This window comes from Denticeps clupeoides, chromosome 1 (assembly GCF_900700375.1).
Source record: "Denticeps clupeoides chromosome 1, fDenClu1.1, whole genome shotgun sequence".
NCBI lineage: Eukaryota > Metazoa > Chordata > Actinopteri > Clupeiformes > Denticipitidae > Denticeps > Denticeps clupeoides.
Genome location: NC_041707.1, coordinates 2,087,745 through 2,112,900, shown reverse-complemented (window position 1 = coordinate 2,112,900; position 25,156 = coordinate 2,087,745). Strand labels below are relative to the sequence as shown.

General features: G+C 49.5%; 2 protein-coding genes and 1 long non-coding RNA gene across 3 annotated transcripts; all 3 read left to right on the top strand.

Moving 5' to 3' along the window:
* The first annotated feature begins 808 nt into the window (after positions 1 to 808).
* crip2 (cysteine-rich protein 2) lies at positions 809 to 9,030 on the top strand. The gene is made up of 8 exons (XM_028972466.1): positions 809 to 957; positions 6,143 to 6,237; positions 6,989 to 7,046; positions 7,569 to 7,706; positions 7,819 to 7,887; positions 7,972 to 8,066; positions 8,146 to 8,203; positions 8,334 to 9,030. The coding sequence occupies exons 1-8, from the start codon at positions 915 to 917 to the stop codon at positions 8,399 to 8,401; spliced, it is 624 nt and encodes a 207-aa protein (XP_028828299.1). The 5' UTR covers positions 809 to 914; the 3' UTR covers positions 8,402 to 9,030.
* A 273-nt stretch (positions 9,031 to 9,303) lies between these two features.
* Positions 9,304 to 15,930, top strand: LOC114785849 (uncharacterized). Its single transcript, XR_003749101.1, has 3 exons — positions 9,304 to 9,320; positions 12,483 to 12,803; positions 15,436 to 15,930. It is a non-coding gene; the product is annotated as an uncharacterized LOC114785849 (long non-coding RNA).
* Positions 15,931 to 18,325: 2,395 nt separating this feature from the next.
* Positions 18,326 to 21,823, top strand: crip1 (cysteine-rich protein 1). The gene is made up of 5 exons (XM_028972478.1): positions 18,326 to 18,553; positions 20,136 to 20,230; positions 20,834 to 20,891; positions 21,569 to 21,621; positions 21,714 to 21,823. The coding sequence occupies exons 1-4, from the start codon at positions 18,514 to 18,516 to the stop codon at positions 21,607 to 21,609; spliced, it is 234 nt and encodes a 77-aa protein (XP_028828311.1). The 5' UTR covers positions 18,326 to 18,513; the 3' UTR covers positions 21,610 to 21,621; positions 21,714 to 21,823.
* Positions 21,824 to 25,156: the final 3,333 nt, after the last annotated feature.

Here is a 25,156-nt window from a genome sequence, read left to right as displayed (position 1 = left end):
CACTCTCCCTCACTCACCCACAATCGCCCTCACTCTCCCTCACTCACCCTAACTCGCCCACAATCGCCCTCACTCTCCCTCACTCACCCACAATCTCCCTCACTCACCCTAACTCGCCCACAATCGCCCTCACTCTCCCTCACTCACCCACAATCGCCCTCACTCTCCCTCACTCACCCTAACTCGCCCACAATTGCCATCACTCTCCCTCACTCACCCACACTCACCTTCACTCGCCTTCACTAACCCTTACTCGGCCACAATCGCCCTCACTCTCCCTCCTTCGCTCGCCCTCACTCTCCTTCACAAGCCCGCACTCGCCCTCACTCGCCCACAATTGCCCACACTCACCTTCACTCGCCTTCACTAACAGTTACTCGCCCACAATCGCCCTCACTCTCCCTCACTCACCCACAATCGCCCTCACTCTCCCTCACTCACCCTAACTCGCCCACAATCGCCCTCACTCTCCCTCACTCACCCACAATCGCCCTCACTCTCCCTCACTCACCCACAATCGCCCTCACTCTCCCTCACTCACCCTAACTCGCCCACAATCGCCCTCACTCTCCCTCACTCACCCACAATCGCCCTCACTCTCCCTCACTCACCCACAATCGCCCTCACTCTCCCTCACTCACCCTAACTCGCCCACAATCGCCATCACTCTCCCTCACTCACCCTCACTCACCCTTACTCGCCCACACCAGTTAGTCTTACTCCTGCTCTTGATGAACAGTCACGTGATGGATGGCTGTTCGCGGAGGTACACCACACCCCCGCCGTGACGTCAGCAGCCGGAGCGGGTACTCGGCAGTGGGCGGGGATATGTTAATGACGGGGCGGGACTATACTCTCCCTCGCGCGGGATCCGCTGGACGGTCATTCAGCGCGGCAGCAGCGACATTAGCGACATGGCCTCGAAGTGCCCGAAGTGCGAGAAAACCGTCTACTTCGGTGAGTGACACGTTTCAATTTAAAATTACAGCTCGCGCTGGCCGCGTGTCCCGTCGTCACCGACGCTGATGTGACGTCACGTGTCCCCACGTCCCCCTCAGTCAGGGATGGAAATTGTATTTATTTCCGTTCACAGGTTGAAGTTCCAGTAGAACAGTTGTCGTGGTTTATTTATCTTTCGTCTGTTTTGTTAAATTTGTCTGTGTGAAATAAACTCCGCCACCTATTTGTATATATTTGAGCCAATAACCATTGAACATCCCAGAAAATCATTTTCAAAGTCAAAGTTTATTAAACAATTTTCCCCATCGTCGTGGGAGACCATTTTTTTAGTAAACTAGAATAGAGCTGATGAGAGAGAGTGTGTGTGTGTGTGTGTGTGTGTGTGTGTGTGCGTGTGTAAAAGTGTCAGGGGGGCGGGGTTCGAGCTCGTCACCCTCTGCTGGTGGCCTCCATGAAGCCCCCCGGCTGGAGAACGGCAGTGAAAGGCGCTTCCTCAGCAGACGGCCCTGCAGGGGCCCGACTCGGCCCCGTTTAAATAGGGGGCTCTCAGGCTGATTGGAGGCGGGATGCTCTGTCGCGGAGGACGGGCGCAGGGATTTATGGGGACCGGGCTTGTAAATGGACAGCGCGGGAACCATCCAGAATCTTCTGATGTTGCCGTGTGGAATTTTGCGAGTGTTGGAGAGAATTCCACAAAAATTAAACCTGGGTGCCAATTTCATTCCTGAAAAAAAAACATTTTAAGCTTCGCAGCCTTATTTATGGCAAAACACTCCTCCGTCTTCTACATTTAAAATGTCCTCAGAGATGCCTGGACTGGATCCATTCATCCCTAAGTGATGGGACCATTTCAGACTCCATACTTGTGATGGACTGGCTGTGAGTGGAGACTTGCCCAGTACTCGCCACACACACACACACACACACACACACACTGGTCCTCAGTGGCCTCGGTTGTGTAACGCTGGATCAGGGGGAGGAGCAGCCTTTTAGACCCTCGGCAACGAGACACAAGGACAGACACACACACAAACACGCTCATTTCCCCTCTCCATCAAGGTACGTCCCAAGCATCTTAAACACGTTCACACCCTCTCCCACGATGAATAACTGCCACACTGTGTGTGTGTGTGTGTGTGTGTGTGTGTGTGTGTGTGTTATGTAATGCCCGTTCTTGAATCAGTGCCCCCGTTGCACAACAGGCGGTAAAAGCCCCCCGTCTCTCCCTCCGCTCGCTTCTGCCTTTCCGGGTCAGCCATCTGTAATTTATGACGTAATGAAGCGCACGTTTGGTGCACGCCGCTGCCGAAAATAGAGCCCCGAACTCTGCATATATAATTTACGCCCCGCCCTGAGCGGAGGAGCATTTTTAGCTCCGTCTTAATTGAATCAAAGTGTTCTCTTGACCAGACCAGGTCTTTCTGGTCATGTCTACGTCCTCCTGACGGGACACACACTTTTCAGGGTCGATTGGACCACTCTGGCCCACATTCCAGATACTGATGATGCAGGCTTCTCATTGGCCGGTTGGTCTGTGAGCAGATGGGGTCAGGGAAGGGGCGGGGCTTCGTCCGGTCCACCCAGTTGTACGGCTTCTGGACGCCGGAAGAGACGAGCGAGCGCGACTGACCAGCGGTGACAGGAAGTGAGGTCACCTGAGACCCTCTCCAACCCACACACACAGGGGCTAAATTTAGGTGCGGGAGAGGAAACCTCGCCTAGCCTGAGGGTGGGGACACAGACACACATGCACCAGACTGAGGTCCATTCCATAAAATGACCGCGTGACCATGACATCGAGCCAAGGCATCAAAATACATACAAAATACCCTTACAAGAGGGCTGTCTCTGGTGCGGGTTCGAGTTGTGCTGGTAAAAGAGCCGGAGTAGAGAAGATGTCACGGTGGACACCGATGCTCAGAGTCTCACAAGCTCATTCAGGACCATGAAAATGACAGCAGGCCACGCGGGATCCCACGGGTGGAAGAGACTTGTTAAAATATTCATGATGCACGCGCCCGCCGCCCAGCCGAAGACCCCGAAAGACATTTACATTTACATTTACAGCATTTATCAGACGCCCTTATCCAGAGCGACTTACAATCAGTAGTTACAGGGACAGTCCCCCTGGAGCAATTTAGGGTTAAGTGTCTTGCTCAGGGACACAATGGTAGTAAGTGGGATTCGAACCTGGGTCTTCTGGTTTATAGGCGAGTGAGTTACCCACTAGGCTACTACCACCCCTGAACTTCTTCATTTCAGCTTCAGCAGCAGCTCCACGCATCCAGAAGCAAGAGAGCATGATGGGACGCGGGACAGCCATCGCATTCCTGCTGGTTTTGCCTGCTGGGCTGAATATAAAGATACAGAAATGTCTTTTATTTGGACAGAATTCATCCCTCATTTCTCATCGGGTTTATTTATCCTCCCTGGATGTGAGGGACTGACTATATCTGTTATCGAGATACCACGTTAGTAAAGTAATAACTACGCTCTTAGCAACACGTCAGCGAAAGATAGAAGCGGGTCACTTCTCATTTTCACCAGTCAGTGTCATATACGGTAGCACCACTAGAGGGAGCTGCCTGGTGGTGAAAGGTTCAAGGCCTTGTGGTGGACGTACGTTCTCCCACGCAAGGTCGTGGGTTCTAGAACCCGTCCCGGGTCATCAGGGGGAAGCCGTTGATATTGGAGACGTTTTTATTAGATTACTGGAGATGTGGACCTTCACTGGCCTCACGATTAGTCTCGATTACGATTATCGATGCATCACGATGCAGTGGTGGCCTAGCGGTTAAGGAAGCGGCCCCGTAATCAGAAGGTTGCCGGTTCGAATCCCGATCCGCCAAGGTGCCACTGAGGTGCCACTGAGCAAAGCACCGTCCCCACACGCTGCTCCCCGGGCGCCTGTCATGGCTGCCCACTGCTCACCAAGGGTGATGGTTAAATGCAGAGGACAAATTTCACTGTGTGCACCGTGTGCTGTGCTGCTGTGTATCACATGTGACAATCACTTCACTTTATACTTTATTTTATACGATGCGTCCCATCAATTTCTCTACATCAGTTCACACAAGGTTTTAAATACGTAGTTTAGGCCTCGTTCACATGGACGTCTGAACTGGCCGCTTTTCTGCTGCTCGTGGCGTCAGGTGAGCGCCGACTGAACAGCGGACCATCAAACTATATACGTTTTTTTTTTACATCAAATTCTACCGAAATCCTGACGGATGTTAAACGGTACAAAGCACAGCAAAAACGTCCGTGTGGACGAGGCCGAACTCCGACCCGGAGCGGATCAGGCCTCCACAGTCGCTACTGGCATTACTAGGAATTCACCAAGCAACGTATTCATGGTATAATCGATTACGTTCATGGTATAATCGATTACGTCCACGTCGCGATGCATCGATTATGAGATTAATTTCCACGCCTGGTATTCATCACGCTGTTCATCCTCTCCGGAATGCTCGTCTGTCTGGGATTAACTCGAACGTTGTCTCCCCACATTCTTCAGCCCCCCGTCCTCCCTCCTCCGTCTCCGTTACGGCGGATAGTCGCTGGGACTCCTGGCGCGGCCTCTTCCATTCTCCCCGTGCGTGGGGGGGTCACGCCGCTGACCCGGGGCTCGGGTGTAATGAGCGCCCCGCAGCCTTTATGTAAGATAATACCGTTAGTATGAAATGTGACGCATTTACAGCAGGGCTACTTATGCGATACCATCTCCCATGATGCAACTGGGCAGCTGTGCAGCAGCACGGAGAAACTCTGATCCGGCTGTGACCGTAATAAAAGTGAAAAACCATGAAATCAGAGTGCCCTGTCATATAAACAAAGTTATCCGCTAGGTGCACACGCGGTCTCTAGTCGATGACCTCAGGGGCATTCTGGGAAATGTCCGGAAAGCAAGGCGTGAAGATGAAAGATCAGAGGGATCAGAACCGCATCTGCCCGCCCCGGCGTCTGCTAAAGAGCTTAACTTCCAGTTCCAAACATTCAATCATCTGTAAGCTGATTACCTCCATCAGGTGGACGTTGTCCTCCACCTTCTCTTCTCCTGCTCTGGCTGGGGTCACAGGTACCGGAGAAACCCGCGGGCTCTCTATTATTCTAAACTGGCGTGAGAGTCGCATTTCATGCAGACATTCATCATGTATTATTTGAAGTAGACGTCCTTTCATTCATGTGTCCATTTGCCACGAGGAACGTGATCTAAAATCTGGGAATCACCTGACCAATAATGATAAAAATTCACAGCTTAGAGTTTAGGTTTGTGTATTTATTAAAACTTATCCATTTTTTATAAAAAAAACGCTGGTATATATATCGATAAGAAACCTTCCCTGGTTATTTATGCATTAAAATGCATGAAATTCAGTCCATGAAAGTAACTGAGCTCAGATGGACACCAGATGAAGGCCATCATGATTTAAACTGGCCTTGATGACATCAGATGTCATCGCAATATGAATTTTGCTGCCCATTTGGAGCAGACTTCATTTACATTTACAGCATTTACCAGACGTCCTTATCCAGAGCGATTTAGTTACAGGGACAGTCCCCCCCTGGAGACACTCAGGGTTAAGTGTCTTGCTCAGGGACACGATGGTAGTAAGTGGGGTTTGAACCTGGGTCTTCTGGTTCATAGGCGAGTGTGTTACCCGCTAGGCTACTACCATCCTACACACACACACACACACACACGCCTATTAATTCAGCAATAGATAAACAAATAAAACAAATCTCCTCTCATCTCTCCACTGATATTTTATGACACAGACCCATCTTAAACTGTGGGGAAGACGGGCATCATCTTCATCATCCTCATGAATATCCTCATGAATAGCCTAGCGGGTAACACACTCGCCTGTGAACCAGAAGACCCAGGTTCAAACCCCATTTACTACCATCGTGTCCCTGAGCAGGACACTTAACCCCGAGTGTCTCCAGGGGGGGACTGTCCCTGTAACTACTGATTGTAAGTCGCCCTGGATAAAGGTAGTAGTAGTTGACCAGCAGTAAAATAATCTCTCTCCGGGAGCAGGAAGTGAACTCCAGGTGCTTCCTCCTCTCTCCTCCATTCTGCATTGTGTGGAGTGGCCAGTGGTTGAATGGGAAGTGGTGCATGTTGGAATAAAATGTGGTTGGAATTTGATGAGCGATTCTCTCTTCTGTCCCTCAGCCGAGAAGGTGACGTCCCTGGGGAAAGACTGGCACAAGTTCTGTCTGAAATGCGAGCGCTGTAACAAGACGCTGACAGCAGGGGGCCACGCCGAGGTGAGTGTTGAGGTCCCGCCAACACCTCCACCTGCTCCGCCACTCGCTTTTCTCCTCTCAGCTGTGGCTTTTCGGGTCCCAAGCTGCTCTCATTGTGACCGTCCCATGACCTCGGCGTCCCACATGTCACCGACCAGTTCTCAGTATTTTTTACGAGGGTCCCTCGGGCGTCCATGACACCCAGGTGTCCCAGTTAATGCTGGGAACCATCCTGGATATGCGGAGGAAAGCACGATGGACTCTTCTTCTCTTCTTCTGTGACTGCATCTCTGGGTCTGGCTGTAGGCCACATTGCCAAGGAGACATGGAGACTGCTTGACTCCATCCTATTGAACCCTCAGCATGTTGGAGGGGTTTTAGAGGAAAGTTCTGCTCTTTTCTCGAGGGGATGAAGAACACAGTTGACAGGTGGCCTGAGGAATCAGAAGATCCCAGAAATACTGGAGGAACCGTGGAAGAACCATGACTGGCTGACCATCCAGGTCACGTGACCCTGTTTACTGCCTGCTGGATGGGAATGCTGAACCCCAAACCGTCTTTAACCACTGATCTGGGAGCAGTAATTCTCCATCTTTAATAACCATGAACTTCTTCACACTGGTCCCATAGCGGCACAGCTGTGTGTGTGTGTGTGTTTATGAGGTTTGTTAAATGCTGTGACCAGACCAGCCTGCAGTGACTTCACCTCCACCTGTAAACTGCTCAGCCAGGTTCGGATTTGAAATCTCTCACCTCTGTCTTCTCCTCGCAGCACGACGGGAAGCCCTACTGCCACAAGCCGTGCTACGCTGCACTATTCGGCCCTAAAGGTGAGTGCTGGAAGCCTCTAGATGCTCTCATAACGTCACTAAGGTTCTCTTCACTTCTGCAGGACCGTTCACGGTTCTGTAACCTGCAGCTCCCTCTGCTGTTCAAAATGGACTGACATCATATAAAGTGAAGTGATTGTCACTTGTGATACACAGCAGCACAGCACATGGTGCACACAGTGAAATGTGTCCTCTGTATTTAACCCATCACCCTGAGTGAGCAGTGGGCAGCCATGACAGGCGCCCGGGGAGCAGTGTGTGGGGACGGTGCTTTGCTCAGTGGCACCTCAGTGGCACCTTGGCGGATCGGGATTCGAACCAGCAACCTTCTGATTATGGGGCCACTTCCTTAACCGCTAGGCCACCACTGATATTCCTCCCCTCCAGATGGTCCCGTTAATCTGGAACCGTTACTGAGGTCCTGATGAACATCACTAGACAGCTGAACACAGTTGTGGTGCAGATTATTGTTCTGTGAATGTGGAACCATGTCCGGTCCTTCTAACAAGCTCCTCCCCGCAGGCGTGAACATCGGGGGCGCCGGCTCCTACGTTTACGAGGCTCCCGCTAACGACAGCCCGGCCCCTGCGCTAGAACCCGCGGGCGTCCCCAGACCTGAACAGAGGACGTCCTCCGCGGCCCCCCGCGGGCCGTCTAAAGGTCAGAACCACGGACGTTCCACCTACGGGTGATGATGAGGATGGTGATGAAGATGATCCTGTTACTGACGGCATGTGTGTGTGTGTGTGTGTGTGTGTGTGTGTGTGTTTAGCTGGCAGCATCACCACTTTCTCTGGAGAAGCCAACCTGTGTCCCAGGTGTAATAAAAAGGTTTATTTTGGTAAGTTCTAGAGTGATAAGAGATCTTCACCATCTACACGTATATAAGAGCAGGCCATGATGGCGTGATGTTATTTGCCGTCAGCTGAGAAGGTGACGTCCCTGGGGAAGGACTGGCACCGTCCCTGCCTGCGCTGCGAGAGGTGCGGCAAGACGCTGGCCGCCGGCAGCCATGCGGAGGTGAGACATGAGACGAGACGAGAAGGGACCGAGAACCGGAGAGTTCGGTTTATTAAACGCATGCTCTGTTGTGTTGCAGCACGGCGGCCAGCCATACTGCCACAAACCCTGCTACGCCGTCCTCTTCGGCCCCAAAGGTAACGTCACCGCGGACGCCACCAGGTGGCGCTGCTGTCCGGCCGAGGCCTGACCCAGGCTCATTTACATAAACACGCCGCTCACACACACCACACTAAACACCCCGAACGTGTGTGTGTGTGTGTGTAGGGGTGAACACCGGCGGCGTTGGCAGCTACATCTATGACAAGGAGCCCAACACAGAGGCGCAGCCCTGAGTCCTCCAGCCCCCAGGCGCCGTCCCGCAACCCCGCCCACGAGTTGCCGAGCAGCAGACGCTGTAGTCCCCGTCTGTTAAAGCTAGTTTCATTTTAACCCGAGTAGCGCCTCGAACCCCCACACACCGTGCTGACCACCTTGACCTTTTAACCCCAGTGCCAAATCTGAAGAAGCTTCCCACTCCAAGATGTTGTCCCGAGAATGGGTAAGATGGACAGACGCGTGGACAAGTACGCGGAAATAAAACACCGTAGAAGTGCATTCCTGGCATAAGAGGAGCTGATGGATGTTCGCGGCGGGGCCTACAGGTGCGTGACGTTCTCCTGGCCCGACGGCAGCATTCCTCGCAAAGCAGGAGGTCTCCAGGTTCCTCTCCTCCACTCACGACTTCTCATCAGTCTTTATTACCGCCTGTCGTCTCTGCTTATTGTTCTTAATAAAGGGAAATTCGTCACGTGCTTATTCTCTGCTGTAACACGAACCCAGACAAAGACCCCGCGGGGCCTGCAGGACCTCCACTCCGGACGAAGCTCTCCAGAGGAGATCTGATGTCTCAGTATTATTTACTCCTGTAGATCCTGCTGCTTCTGTCCTTTAACCTCGACATTAAAATTCATATCCCGCCCTGCTCTCCGGCTCAGCGTCTTCACTTCCCTTCGACAGAGAACTTCGGTTTCCTGTGCAGGTCAGAGGTTAAAAGGTCGCTTTTAGACTGGGTCAGTGCACCGGGTCGAGTGGAGGTTCGAGCCAGTCAGAGCCGTGAACTGGTCCGGGTCGGGCTGGAGTTCCACTGTCTCCTTCGGCTTTCAGAGGGACGATCACACCAAACTTCGCACGTCTGAGGTGGCAGGACAACGTAGAGAGCTGTGGCCAGGGACTGGTAGAAGCTGCAGTGACATCACCGTGCTGCTCAGACAGGTACCACCACATATCTTCTTCACACGTATTCACATTCTTTCATCTTGAAGAACAAAATTCACTGTCAATCAAAACTCGTTTTTGGGGGTTGAACTGTTTACGAGCCAAAAAGTCATAAAAAATAAGTCATAAAAAAAGCCTCCAGCACTGAAACTATGTGCTTCTGTCTGGGTGAAGTTCTTTTCCATATTTGGTGGAATTCCACCGCATTTTTCATTCTCTGACCTGATTGGCCGAGGACAGGTCTGAGTCCCACCCTCGAGAACTATGCGGTTGCCCGGATACCGAACACGAAAACATCCGGCGGCAATCAGAGTCCAGCAGAACCGTTGCTTTTTATGCATCGTTCCTGAGCGCACGCACGAAACAACAACCAGACAGGATCGGGGACGAGGGGACAAGGGGACGGTGTCGACTCCCAGTCTGTATTCATCACCTCCACCATCAGCTGAACATCTGAAACGAGAGGAGAACCTCAGGGTCTACAATTTGGCATCATCAGGAACCGGATCTGAAAGGAACCAGATGGCGATCAGGACGTTCCAGCCCCGTAGAGAACAAGAACCCTGCATGAAACTAGACACACACATTCAACTACACACGACATTGCATGTAGATCAATAACGTATCAAACAACACACACGTTCAACTACACACAACTTCACGTATAGATCAATAACTTCAAACTACACACACGTTCAACTACACACAACTTTGCATATAGATCAAACTACACACACAACTATACATGTAGATCAATAACACATCAAACTACACACACGTGAACTACACACAACTTCACATATAAATCAATAATATATCAAACTACACACATGTTCAACTAAACACAACTTCACGTATAGATCCATAACCTATCAAACTACACACAACTTCACGTATAGATCCATAACATATCAAACTACACACAGGTTCAACTACACACAACTTCACGTATAGATCAATAATATATAAAATTACACACAAGTTCAACTACACACAACTTCACGTATAGATCAATGATATATCAAACTACACACACATTCAACTTGACACCTTTGCAAATAGATCAAACTACACACACACACGTTCAACTACACAGAACTTTGCATATTGATCAATAGCAAATCAAACTACACACACGTTCAACTGCACACATCGTCACCAAAATACACACACAGGATCAACTACCTATAAAATCACACATTTCTACCTATAAACCAATAACATATCAAACTAGACACACAGGTTCAACAAGACACGACTTCATCTATAGATAATACTACACACACAAGTTCATCTACACTCAACTTCATGTATAACATTTCAAACTACACGCAACTTTGCATATAGATCAATAACCTGTCAAGACTAAACTTATAGATTTAACACATCAAGACTTGATCTGTGACTATAGATGGAGTGTGTGTGTGTGTGTGTGTGTGTGTGTGTGTGTGTGAGAGACAGGAACCAGCCATCATTATCCTTCTTCTCACACCTATTTTGGGACGTCCTGAACTCGGAATGCTTTAACCCTGTGTGTAAGCGTGCATGTGTGTGAATTTGTGTGAGCTTGTAAGTGTGTGTGACCATGTGTGTTCGTGTGTGTAATGAGAGACACGCGGGACAGATGTATTCTTGGCCACGTCTTGGCCACAGCAGAACAGATGAAGTGGGGAAACCGTCTCCCAGAATCCCCTCTGCTTACTGTCACCATGGTGACGGCATTATCGGGTCAGTCGAGTTCATCACGTCCCTCTGGGTCCTCAATGTTGCTTCAGTTCAGATTAGAAGGAGAAATCACCGGATGCTCCAGATAGAGCAGCTCCTGAGATGAACTCCACCATGAACATCTGCTCAGGAGAAGGAAAGGCAGTAAAAAGTAAATTACACAGCAATCACCCCACCACCCGCAGCCATTACAGGCATCCTGGGAACTCTCTGTGTCCGTCTGCGTTGTGTCCAGGCCTGGTTGTGTTCGTCATCAGGGCTGCTAATGCTCATTTACGCCTTTTATTTGTTTTCTTGTTTATTCCAGTTCATACCGAACACCTCTGGCACTAACAAGATCCAGAACCGTTCCAACCTGGCGGCAATTAAAAGGCGATGGTCCGGAGACACATGGAGAAGCTCACTCCTGAATTGGGGCAGCGGTGGCCTAGTGGTTAAGGAAGCGGCCCCGTAATCAGAAGGTTGCCACTGAGCAAAGCACCGTCCCCACACACTGCTCCCCGGGCGCCTGTCATGGCTGCCCACTGCTCACTCAGGGTGATGGTTAAATACAGAGGACAAATTTCACTGTGTGCACAGTGTGCTGTGCTGCTGTGTATCACAAGTGACAATCACTTCACTTTAAAAGAATCCATCCGTTCTGAAGGACAACGTCAATTCGGACGTTACCGCTTCACACCGCTGCCTACTGACATAAAATTAACTGTCTGAATGGACTGTGACGATTGGGTTCGAATGGGATTGGAATTTGAATTCTAGAATTTTGAAATAAGTGTCCCCAAGTGTCCCTGGTGGTCTAGTGGTCAGGACCCAGCGCTTTCACCGCAATGGCCCGAGTTCAGTTCCTGGTCAAGGAAGGGTTGTGGAAGCTTCCCATTTATGGGGCAGTGGTGGCCTGGCGGTTAAGGAAGCGTCCCCGTAATCACACACTGCTCCCCGGGCGCCTGCCACCAAGGGTGATGGGTTAAAAGCCACATTTCGTTGTGTGCACGTGTGCTGCGCTGCAGTGTTTCACGATGACAATCACTTTAAAAAAAAATATTTTAATGAAGAGCTGAATCGTCTGTTCTTGAGTCATGTCACCACCTCTCCTGTAGGCTTCAGTGATAATATGGCCCTAAAACTGAGCCCTGAGGGACCTGCTTTACTTTTCTCTTTATTTTGCATTTAAAACCCACCTTTTTATGAACTGTTGTGGTTCCTGAAAAAAAAGCCTCTAACCATCTGCTATTTCTCGCTCGCTCGTCTCATTGTCTTCGCCCTTCCTAACATTGTGCATTGTTCTCCTCGACTTTACATCAAATTTGACTTTTTTTTTTTTTTTTACTGATGGTTACTGGAAAACACAAGAGCAGCAACGTCTTCTGGTCTGGTGGGTGGTTTTGGATCTGCTGTAATCCAGCACTGGCTCATGTGGCCGCTGTTATTTTTCAGAGGATCTCAAGCTGGAAACCCCCAGCCGCCTCCACACGCTGCCCGGGGCCGGGGTAACGTTGCTGCCGTCCTCCAGTCCGGAGAGCCAATCGGTATCTGTTTGTGTTACGGGCCGCTGGTTGCCATGGAGCCGTGGGCGTTGAGCATCGCCAAAATCAAACCCACCAGCGGCACCCCATCTTACTCGGCCCTGGATCTGGGGGGCAGCCTCGCCTCCCACCGTTCCTGCCGGGCCTCGGAAGAGGGACTGGAGGGGTTCTGGGTCTCCGTGGAGAGGGGATGAGGAACAGGCATGCCATGCACGGATGCATGGTAATAATGGTAATAATATATTGTAGATGCGTTCATTTCAACGAGCCTCAAGTGAAATACATTTTACAACTTCGTGGATTAAAAATGTTTTAGAAAGTACTTTATAGAATTTAGTCTCGTAGTGCATTTTGGCCACAAAATAATTTTAAGGAACTGTGTATGTGTGTGTGTGAACTGTGAGAACATCCAGAACATCTTCTCCTCATCCTCCTTGTCATGGATTGTCTGGTGATGTGGTTTAATGTTACGGTTCAGAAGGATTTGTTGGAAAATGTATATAAGTTATCATGCAATTACCTTTTATTACCTTTTTGACATTTATATCTCAAAAGTGCTGTGCAGCACTGTGTCTGCGAGAAGATTCAACGTTCTGGTGTCGGCCAGTCGCACCCCAACGGGGAGCTTCACACGATCCGGTCCAGGACGTGAAATAATGGCTTCAGCATGAGGAACATTTCAGGATGTGGACGGGGAGTCTGCAGATTGTCAACCGAATAAGAGGGGAACGAATCACTGGACAGAGGAACCACAGTGTCTGTCTGTCTGTGTGTGTCTGTGAGTGTGTGTGTGTGTGTGTTTAACTTCATGGCTGGTTTATAGCAGCACCAGCAGCTGTAAAAAGACGAACCACAGCAACACCGTCCACCTTCTCCAGGTTCTGGACCAGTCAGGTCTGACCACATCCCAGGAGAACCTTCGTCTCCAGATCCTGCAACCCGCCCAAACAAATGTGGCGCCAGTCGCCGAATTCTTCACCACCAGTCTGCAGACCAGAAGAAAACCCTCCTTATCCCCCGTGTCCCACAGACTCACGCTCGTTCTTGATTGTTCTGATCGTCTGTCATCTGAGGAACGACTCCATTCCGCTTCCTTCCTCTTCCTGATGAAACATGACAGCAGCAACTGGCCAGTCCGGCCTGAGTCGTGTGCACCAGAGGACCCGTCCGTTTTCTAGAGCTAAACTTGATCTGCGGCGTTTTAGCTCCTGCAGCCAGACGAAGAGAAGATTTGATATACCCGCCGGACAGTCAAAAACAGGAAACGAGAAGAAAATGGCCAGAACCAGTGTTACTCTGGGTTCTAGTAATGGTTCTTCCATCTTTGAGGTAATTGTGTTGCTGCTTCACCATCATATCTGTGTAGGTGGTGTCACATCCTGCATGCATCAACAGTCAGCAACAGATTGAACAATCTCCAATGTATGTTTGGTGACTACCACTCAGAATGTGGCACCACCTCTTCAACAAACTCAAATAAACAAGAAGATCTGAATATTTCCTAGAAGGTTTTTATCTTGCATTTGAAGATCTTTAGTGATTCAGCTGTTTGGACATCTAGTGGAAGTTCATTCCGCCACCTCTCTAAGACAGAGAAGAGTCTAGATGATTGCTTTCCTCGTACCTTGAGAGGTGGTGGCACCAGTGGAGCAGAGCTGGAGGAACGGAGAGATGGAGATGATTGCTTTCCTCCTACCTTGAGAGATGGTGGCACAAGTGGAGCAGCGCTGGAGGAACGGAGAGATGGAGATGAACGCTTTCCTCCTACCTTGAGAGATGGTGGCACAAGTGGAGCAGAGCTGGAGGAACGGAGAGATGGAGATGAACGCTTTCCTCCTACCTTGAGAGATGGTGGCACAAGTGGAGCAGAGCTGGAGGAACGGAGAGATGGAGATGAACGCTTTCCTCCTACCTTGAGAGATGGTGGCACCAGTGGAGCAGTGCTGGAGGAACGGAGAGATGGAGATGAACGCTTTCCTCCTACCTTGAGAGATGGTGGCACCATTGGAGCAGTGCTGGAGGAACGGAGAGATGGAGATGAACGCTTTCCTCCTACCTTGAGAGATGGTGGCTCCAGTGGAGCAGTGCTGGAGGAACGGAGAGATGGAGATGATTGCTTTACACTAACACCCTTCATTTATATATTTTACAGCACTTTTAACCGCCTGAGCATGAAAAAGCGAAGGAAAACCAGGTTTATGTATTTTAAGTGTCGTTTTCCTGCGGCTGAGGGGTTTATGGGTAATGTGGGCCGCGCCGGTGGTGGATTAGCTGAGGTCTGGCTTGTAAAGCAGCGTGTGATTTATTACCGGGGGCTTTCGGAGGTGATGTGGAGGTAAAGCAGAGTCACTCGGCGACATTTACGGCAGCTTCTGTTAACCGCCACCTACGTGCGGCGTACGTAACTTGTTATACGTGCGGATACGCTGCGCGATATTTTATTAAAAACACACGATCTGGTCCAGCTGATGGATCCAAAAACTTCAGCCATGCTGCAGGTAATAAGGGCAACACACACACACACACACGAACCATGCTGTACACACACACATCGGACAGGCCACGCCCCCTCACCGCGCCTTTATTGTTGTTTCTACAGCCGGGGAACTGTGGAAAAGTTCTATCATGGCTCTTTATCAGCAGCCTATGCAAGGAAACTATTTGCCCAGGTTATTTTTACCGTGGTGTGCCAATGCGGTGATGTCACGCAGGCCTGAAATCATTCATGGTTCCTCAGACGTGCAAAGAACCTTTTAATGATCAACAGCTCTTCTCTGATTGGACCAATAAAGACACACGCACAGTTTTAAGGATGTTCTTTATGTTTTATATTTCACTTTTTTGAAATGATGTGATTTTTCCAGGCAGTCGTGAGTCCCAGAAGCTTATTTAAGGACGGATCAAGGAGTTCAGCATCAAAGGGACGAATTCCCATCAGGCTGTTTAGTCTCCGTGTTGGGAGATGTTCTGTGAAAGTCGTTTAAGAGGCAGCATGAGAAGGAGGAACATTGGACCAGCAGCAGACCACAGACCCGCGTTCCTGGGAAAGATCTGAAACGACGTGGAAGGCCGGAAAGACCACGATGCAGACGACGAACCTGCGCTTTACAACGTGAGTCAAAACAGGTCTTCTTCAGAGTTGAGGAGATCAGCCGCTAACTTGGAAAGAAACTTCAGCGCTTCATCCAACAAACAAACAAACATCCCACTTGCCCCGTTTCCAACCATGATCCATAACCGACGTTCTGGAGGAAGCAGAGGTCCTGATCAGAGTAGGAACCACCACAGAGACGTTCATGGAAGATCAGTGAAGAACCCAACCTGTGCCGTCCACAGCACTTCTGATGCTTCGGCACATCGTGTTTATTAGAGAAAGTAGTGGTGTGTGTGTGTGTGTGTGTGTGTGTGTGTGTGTGTGTGTGTGAGAGTGTGCATGGGTGTGTGCGTGAGTGTGTGTATGTGCGTGTGTGTGAGAGCTTGTGTGTGAGTGAGAGTGTGCATGTGTGTAAGTGTGCATGAGAGTGTGTGTGTGTGCGTGTGAGTGAGTGTGTGTGAGTGTGTGCATGTGTGAGTGAGTGTGTGTGAGAGTGTGTGTGATAGTGTGAGAGAGTGTGTGTGTGTGAGTGTGCGTGTGTGTGAGTGTGTGTGTGAGTGTGTGCATGTGTGTGAGAGTGTGTGTGATAGTGTGAGAGTGTGTGTGTGTGTGTGTGAGTGTGTGTGTGAGTGTGTGAGTGTGTGAGTGTGTGTGATAGTGTGAGAGTGTGTGTGTGTGAGTGTGCGTGTGTGTGAGTGTGTGTGTGAGTGTGTGCATGTGTGTGAGTGAGTGTGTGTGATAGTGTGAGAGTGTGTGTGTGTGTGTGTGAGTGTGTGTGTGAGTGTGTGAGTGTGTGAGTGTGTGTGATAGTGTGAGAGTGTGTGTGTGTGAGTGTGCGTGTGTGTGAGTGTGTGTGTGAGTGTGTGCATGTGTGTGAGTGAGTGTGTGTGATAGTGTGAGAGTGTGTGTGTTGTCTCTGTTACGCTTGGAATCCCCCCGTGACAGAAATTACATCTGCCGCTGCTAGTTCTGTCTTTCTCACATCCTGTTATTTATTTTTTTTATATCTGGTTGCCATAGCAATCTCTGGTAGCATAACAGACAACAATCGGTTGCCCAGGAAACCACCCCTGCCCACCGCTGGTTGACTTTACTTCTGTCTGTGAGATTTTCCGAGAAATAACCGTTCTTCTGCCAGCGCCGTGCCCAACTGCTAGCATTCTGTAATGAGGTTCCTCTGCCATGAGAACGTTACAGAACGTTACAGAACATTGCAGAACATTACAGAACATTATGCAACTTTACGCAACATTACCAAATGTGACTTCCTGCTGCTTTTGGCCCTGAACTGTTTAAATATGAGCCCTACCACACACACACACTCACACACACACACAGGCCCATCACTTCTTCTGGTGGCGCCCGTTTAACACACATCATGTTCAAGTTCAAATGTCATTTCAGCTACAAGCATGTTAGATGGTACACAGTGAAACGGAACAACGTTTCTCCAGAACCTGGTTCTACGTGGAACGTTTAAACAACGTTACATACTGACATAAAGTGACCGTGTGCGACATCGTGTAAAACGGGACACAGGCAGTGCGAGACACATCGTGTTGGAACGTTGGGAGAACGTTCAGAGAACGTTGGGAGAACGACTAAAGGAGCAGAAACAACAAAGTTGTTTTATTATTAAAGCTGGCGGGTTGCTGTGGCGACCGCCGAGTGACGAGCAGATGATACAGGTGTGGGCGCGGCCCGATGACCAGGTGATGACTGAATGCTTCACTTCACATGTCGTTTTAACGGTGACGCGATGACAGTCGTTTTTGAGAGGAACGTTTTTCCACCAGATCACCTCACTGCTCACCTTCTACACGAGACCGTCCTTCTCCCGCTGAGACGTGGGAAGCTGGTGCCGTATCTGGCAGCTGGATCTGAGGGGGGTTGGAAAGCCAGCCAGACGTATCAAAGAGTCCAGAACTGAGAACCTCCATGGAGATAAAACCACTTCCCATCTTCTAAACACTGCATGAGCAGGACGTTCCTCGCCAGTTCCCCTCCCCTTCTCCTCCCAAGAGTCATAAAATGTCCCAACACTCACACTCTCTAAAGCCAGAGACACGGTTCATGGTCATCTACCGTCCACCAAAACTGGCAGAAGGTTCGTGAAAAAAAAGCACCAATCCCCTTTCAAGGTCAGTTGAAAAGAGCGACATGAGATTTTATGGACGAATAATCATGGGACCAACCCTGCTTCCTCAGCCCTGCTCAAATATTTCTTCCAGGTGAACTTTCACCAGACTTGATCCATTGTCCAGGTCTGCAGCAGAACCCGTGCCGGTGAGTGAGGGCGTGGTCTCCTGATTTCCTCGACCTTCTGTACTGCTGTAGACCACACCCGACATGAACTTTAACCCTCAAACTCTGAAGTAAACTCGCAGCATCAGCGTCCTGAGAGAGATTCACACACACACTCACACACACACTCACACAGCAGAGAGAGAGAGGGAGGGAGAGAGAGAGAGAGAGAGAGAGAGAGAAAGGGAGAGAGAGGGAGAGAGATAGAGAAAGAGAGAGGGGGAGAGAGGAGAGAGAGAGAGAGAGAAAGAGAGAGGGAAAGAGAGAGAGTGAAAGGGAGAGGAGGAGAGAGAGAGAGAGAAAGAGAGAGGGAGAGAGGAAGAGAGAAAGAGAGAGGGAGAGAGAGAGAGAAAGGGAGAGGGAGAGAGGAAGAGAGAGAAAAGGAAAGGTGGGGGGGGAGGAAGAGACGCGCGTACCCGCCTCGCCCTGCGCGCTCCCGCGGTATAAAAGGCCGGCGCGCCCCTCGGCGCGCTCAGGACGCGCAGCGACCTGCAGGTGGAACTTGAAGAACCCGCTCGGAACCGCACGGATTCAGCGCAGCAACATGCCCAAGTGCCCGAAGTGCCAGAAGGAAGTTTACTTCGGTAAGAAACCGACTCCGCGGTGCCCGTATCATTCTGATTACTGACGACGATGATGATGATGATGATGATGATGATGATGATGATGATGATGATGATTACGATTTAATATGCTGGTGATGAGGGAGAAAGTGGAGGGAAGTTTGTAAGGTCGGGTATCGGGTGCGAGGAGCATCTCCACCTCCATCTTCTACTCCAGAACATCTGAATGTGGGACTTAAGCCTCCATACATCCAGTGTGTGTGTGTGTGTGTGTGTTTGGAGGTCATTATCACGTGACGTCCACGGTTTGGGCAGATGCCCAATGCTGCTGGTCATCTCTGGCCAGCTGGGCGTGGTCCCAGGACAGTAAAAATGTGCCTCGTGAGAAATCTGGTGGTGCAGGAGAAGACGGGAGAACAATCGTCTCCGTGTTCTTTAACTTCAAACCTGAGCAAATGGGCTTTATTTAAATTAAGGGTGGATTTGAGGAATGAAAGGCGGGACCTGGGGGGGTGGGGGGGTGGGGGAGTTATTTTAGGAGTTATTTCTCCCTGAAGAGGAGGAAGGGTTGTGGTGGAGATACCTGCTGCTGAGGAGTTCCACCATTCATCAGCAGGATTCAGGGGAGGAATGAAAACCTTTCCATCAGGAAGTGTGTGTGTGTGTGTGTGTGTGTGTTGGTCGACTGTTGAAGAGACCAGATCATCCATTCTGTCACACCCGCTAAACACACACACCAGCGATTAAAATACAAACACACCAAGTTCTGAGGACATCGCAACGCTCTGGTGTGTGTGTGTGTGTGTGTGTGTGTGTGTGTGTGTGTGTGTGTGTGTGTGTGTGTGTCGCTCCAGCCCTCCCACGGCCTGCCTGGAAGTTGAGACGATGGAGATCCAGACTCGAATCTCATCAGCACCGCAGCCAAATTCCCACCAGCAGCTGGAATCCGCATCACTTCACCTCCATCATCATCATCATCATCATCATCCAGGCGGGATTGTGGACACCGTTCCGCCCCGACCGCAGTCCGGAGCTGCTGCTCTCATCTGCAGTTGGTTTTCTTCAACGCGACTGAAGACGCTCGTCTTCCTCGTAAACGTTTTTCCGTGTCACGTTCCGCCGCCGTCCCGCGTGGAACCTTCACTTTATTTCACGCCCTCAGACATGAAAGCTTCAGGGTTCCATGAGTCTCAGACGTCCGGAATGGTCACAGCGGATGAGTGTGAACATTATTAAAATGAACCCCCGGGGCACGTGACCACATGACCTCAGGACCACGCCCCACTTTACGAGCGGCGGGGCCGTGAATCTCCTCCAGCTCAGCCCTGCAGATAAAGACGTCTTTTATTACGAGAGACAGGGGACGGGGGCGGTGGAATTCCTGACGTCCGACCACACCCACTTCAGATCTCTCTCTCTCTCTCTCTCTCTCTCACACACACACTTCACCATCGCCAGAGATCACGCTGTTCGGCTGAATGATGTAAGAAGTGAGATAAAGAGCTGACGCCCGTCCTGCTGCTGTAAACCCAGCTGTCGCCTGCAGGTCAGGTGTGCTGCGTTGTATTCACGTGTGTGTGTGTGTGTGTGTGTGTATTTACAGCGGAGAGGGTGACCTCCCTGGGGAAGGACTGGCACAAACCGTGTCTCAAGTGTGAGAAATGCAACAAAACCCTGTCAGCAGGGTCACATGCTGAGGTAGGGGTACATGTACACACACACACACACACACAAAATATATATATATATATACACACACATTATACATACACGCTATACTTTCACACATGTACACACACACACACACACAATATATACACACACACGCTATATTTTCACACATGTACATACACACAATATATATATATATATATATATATATATACACACACACAATACTTTAACACATGTACACACACACACACAATGTATACATACACACACTATATTTTCACACATGTACACACACACACACACACAATATATACACACACACGCTATATTTTCACACATGTACATACACACACACAATATATACACACACATTATACATGCACACTATACTTTCACACATGTACATACACACAATATATATATATATATATACACACACAATACTTTAACACATGTACATACACACACACACTAAACACATACATAGATACACACCCTTGCTAAACCATGGCAACAAACAGAACATAAATGAACGGGATGACTGGAATTTTTTCATGATCGCTGCACCACCACCTTCTACAAACTACACACTCACATCAAGTGACGTCCACTGTGTTGTTTCTGCAGCATGATGGGAAGCCGTACTGCAACAACCCCTGCTACTCGGCGCTCTTCGGCCCTAAGGGTGAGTGAAGTGGGCGTGGTCAGCTTCTACAGACAGAGACAGAGTCTGGTGGAGAAATGGAGCGTCGCAGCACAAATCCAACAAGGCTGGAGGCGTCCAGACCGCGATCTCCACCCTAATTAAAAAGCATCCGGTTCGAGCAAATCGAGCTTTTACGCAAAACCACCGGACCGAACGGGTTCACGCTTCCTTAAATATTTACAGAAATATTTCTACCATCTTCTGTATTTCCTGAATAGAAGATATTAGACTGAATTGTTGTTTTATACGTGCTGGTCGTAGCCTAGCGGGTTAAACACCCGTCTCGGAACCAGATGGTCACAGAGGTTCGAACCCCACTTACTACCATCGTGTCCCTGAGCAGGACACTGCACCCTGAGTGTCTCCAGGGGGGGACTGTCCCTGTAACTACTGACTGTAAGACACTCTGGATAAGGGCGTCTGGTAAAATGCCAGAAATGTAAATTCAGATCCAGAAGCAGATGAACTTCCTCCACGTTCCCAGTGGCTTTGGGATATAATGGACTGATAGCGCTGGAATGTTCTAGTCGGGGTCGTGCGGGTAATGGGTTCCGCGTGCCTGATGCTGGGAAAGCGGTCTGGCAGCACAGTGTTGTTGGAACCCGTGGCCTCCACAGATCAGAGTCAGGCACAGTCATCATTTCTCTGCGTTCCAGGATTCGGTCGTGGAGGAACCGAGAGCCACACCTTCAAATAGATCCCCTGTGAGGTACCTGCTGGGGGGCCAAGGGAGGGGGGGGGGCAGAGAATGAAATCAAATGAACTCGTGAGAAGAATGAAATTCTGTTTTTTGTGTTTCAGGTGACGCCTGATGCGCGGGGAGAGTTATGTTCCTGATCGGGCGGTTCTGTCTGGTTTTTTTGTGCCTTAATAGACGAATATTTTAGCGTAAATAAATATCAGTTCTTTCACACGAGGCTTTTTGATTCGTTCTCGCACACACACCTTTAGTGGCAGATAACTGGTCTGATTATGAGAGAAAATTCCCACCCTGGGAGCCATGAAATCACCAGAATCAGGTGGGGGAACACCCGTTTAATTTCTGGGGCGCAGCGGGGGTCCCCCTGATGACCCCGCGGTAACAAAACCTGGAGAAGAACTCATCAGGGCCACTTCCTCTGCTTCAGCAATGCCCAGTTCCTTCCTTCCTGCGTGGGGCCACACCCTGTACCAGCCATCGCCACGGAAACCGCAGAGGCCGAGCGAGAACGGGCACACACTTCCTGCCAATGTCACAGGATCGGCCGTAGTCATGGCGACAGACACAAACAGGACAAAACAGACTCCAGCCGGCTGGCCCTGGCCCCGCCCTGGCTGCCCTTTCTACATTTCTACACAGAATTTGCCATCAGTAGCCACATTTCATTATTAAATGTATATGTAAACAAGCGGAATCGGTCACCGGACGTCACCGCCCCGTTCTCGCGGTTCTGTGACGTCCATCGGAAGATCTCTGGGAGTTTTACATACATTTACTTATTATTTGTCTGCAGGATGAAAGGCCGGGTTGTTCTCCCGACTCCACTTCCGGGTTCTAGATACTTTTATAGAGCTTGTGGTGGTACGGGCCCATTCACATCGAGGTCTGAAGATCACGAATGCCTTTTCACGTTAGAAATATGGATTTAAAATGAAACATTTCGATCTACGTATACACGTTAAGCCTGGAATCAACGCCTTGAATCGACGGTCGTCATTTTGGTAGATGAAAATCAACAGAAATAATAATGAATTTTGTCATGTAATTATGATGAAAGTGATTATGTTCGTTTGACTGAAATAAGGGGGTAACGTTAGTAGATTTATATAAAACTACCCCACTATGGTCATTCCAGATGTTTGTGGTGGAGAACATTTGGAAAAGAAGGAAACGATCATCGTGACAGCAAAGTTAAAAAAGAAAAAAGTGTGAAATGAATCCTGTAATCTTCACTTCACCAGAACAAAGTAAACTGCAGCGAACATACATGAGCATCATCCTCCTCCTCAGTAGAATTCCCACACACCAGACTCGGGCCCCAGAGATCCATAAAAGCGGCCAGTGAAGAGGAGAGGCGGGCGGAGAACCCAGACAGGACATTTCTCAAGTTCCCTCCGGGACAATGGACGCTCGGAGATTTATTAGAAGGCTGCTAGAATAACAGGGAATTTTCATGAGGCCTAAATGATCCAGCAGGGAACAGCTTCTGGACGGAGGGTCAGAACGATGGAACTTCGTAAGTGGCTGGTTAGACGGTAGAAGGAAGCGCTGCCTTTTTTACTGCAGTGGTTACGGTGAAACGGTAAGTTAGGAATAACCTGGTAATGAACACGATTGAAACTAAAGATGGAGTAGCTGGTCGGCAGGACCGGGGAACATCAAGTCACATTCAGTTCCTCCCATGATCCCCTGGGGCAGTGGGTGTGAGATGTCAGAATGGGATCGTTGTCCCTCATCGACGTAAATCCCAGTAACGACTTGGTATGGACGGGACGCGGTGGGGGACGTTACGCGTGTCTGATTGTTCTGGACACATCGTCCACATTTCAAATACAGAAGCGACATTCAGTAACATCCGTATTTCTAATGCATGTCCCAGCACGTTTTAAAAAAAAAATATATATAGAAAGATATGATTAATTGTTACGTCCCTGGACGTATGCTCCCACGTGTTCTGTGTGTTTGGCTGTGTTTTTGCGTCCTGTCCCTTTTAGGTTGACTTCGTGGGAGGAGTTGAGGCCTACCGGCTCCATCTACCATTGGTCACCTCCACCTATTTAAAGAGACTTCAGATGGTGTTCGGGAGGTCCCCAGGGTCTGCTAGGCCCTTATGCTTTCGGGAGGTCCCCAGGGTCCACGGAGATCTGCATAGAGCTCCGTTGGGGATCTCATTCGTGTTTCTTGTTTCGTTGTGTGATAGACCCTTTGTTGTTAGCCTGTTAGCTGTTAGCTTGTCATGTGCCGTTTTTGGTAACTTGTACGTGTTTTAGTTATCCCTGCTGTTATCCCATCCCTTCCTCTAGGCTGTTTTGATGTTAGTTAGCTGTCCTGAGTCCTCTGTCTTATTGAACCTGTTAGCACACTGTAAATAAAAGCACTGTTTGTATCGTTTGTTTGGTTGCATGTGTAACAGTGGACCTCCTCCACTCCACACCCTTGTTGCGTTTCTGAGACCCCTAGACTTAGGAACGTGACATTAATACTCTCACCAACTGTTTATTTGTATATTGAGCATTTTATATTATATGGACGGCGTGTCCTCTATGACATTTTTTTTTCTTTTGCTGCTCGTCTTGTAAATCCTGACATGACGATGTAAACTTTCCCACTTGTGGGACTAATAAAGGATCATCTCATCCTACCACAACGGGACGCCTCACAGACACACCTTCTTTGCTGTTGTGGACCTTTGCAGAACATCACAAAGCCACCAGTGACGTTCCTGATGTTTTCCATTACAGTGCCCTGCATTCAGAACGCAAAACCTGTCCCTGTGGAACCACAATCAGTAGTTACAGGGACAGTCCCCCTGGAGACACTCAGGGTTAACCCTGGAGTAGCAATCATACCAAAACCACATCACACGGATCATCTACATCCAGGCTCCTCTCACACAAACGGGTGGTCCACTGATTCCAGACCGATCTTTAGAAGATAACTATTGTTAGAATTATGCATGATGGGATGAAACCACAAGAAGGTCTTCAGCCGAGCATCATCTGGACCCATCCAGCTAAAGCGGCAGAAGCAGTAGAATTGGAGCTGGTGGCCCTGTGGTGACCACATCCACAGCGTTTGTTCGCTTCGTATCGATTGCGGAGCCCTCCAGTAAACACCTGCAGGGGAATATTAACACGCCAGGAGCGCGCCATTCCCCCTGAACCTTCAAAAACAGACAGGTCAAAGGTCAAACCTTGATCGAATCTTGCAGACGCACAACCCAGTCACGCCGTAGAGGATAATAAAAGAAAATGACGGGCAATTTGGAGATAATCGGCCCGACTCCATGTTCTCTCAGGCCAGAACTGCTGATAATAACCGGTGGTTTACTGCGGAGGCGGCGCTGCGATTTTCTGGGCTCGCGTCCCGCCATGTGTCCTTCGGCCCAACAAGAGAGGAGATATAATCAAGAACAAACCTGCATACGGGTCTCAGAATCTACCAGAACAGCATGTTCAAGTGCAAAACCAAGAAACCCGCAATGCAGGGAACATCAGATCTGCAGAAGCCATTTCACGGACAGCAGAACGAACTAGAAACCGAG

Excerpts from the sequence above, each read along its gene's own strand:
- crip2 (XM_028972466.1), top strand. The coding sequence starts at position 915 with ATGGCCTCGAAGTGCCCGAAGTGCGAGAAAACCGTCTACTTCG. Across the intron at positions 7,888-7,971 it reads TAATAAAAAGGTTTATTTTG|CTGAGAAGGTGACGTCCCTG; the intron begins GTAAGTTCTAGA and ends ATTTGCCGTCAG. Across the intron at positions 8,204-8,333 it reads CGTCCTCTTCGGCCCCAAAG|GGGTGAACACCGGCGGCGTT; the intron begins GTAACGTCACCG and ends GTGTGTGTGTAG.
- crip1 (XM_028972478.1), top strand. The coding sequence starts at position 18,514 with ATGCCCAAGTGCCCGAAGTGCCAGAAGGAAGTTTACTTCG. Across the intron at positions 18,554-20,135 it reads CCAGAAGGAAGTTTACTTCG|CGGAGAGGGTGACCTCCCTG; the intron begins GTAAGAAACCGA and ends GTGTATTTACAG. Across the intron at positions 20,892-21,568 it reads GGCGCTCTTCGGCCCTAAGG|GATTCGGTCGTGGAGGAACC; the intron begins GTGAGTGAAGTG and ends TCTGCGTTCCAG.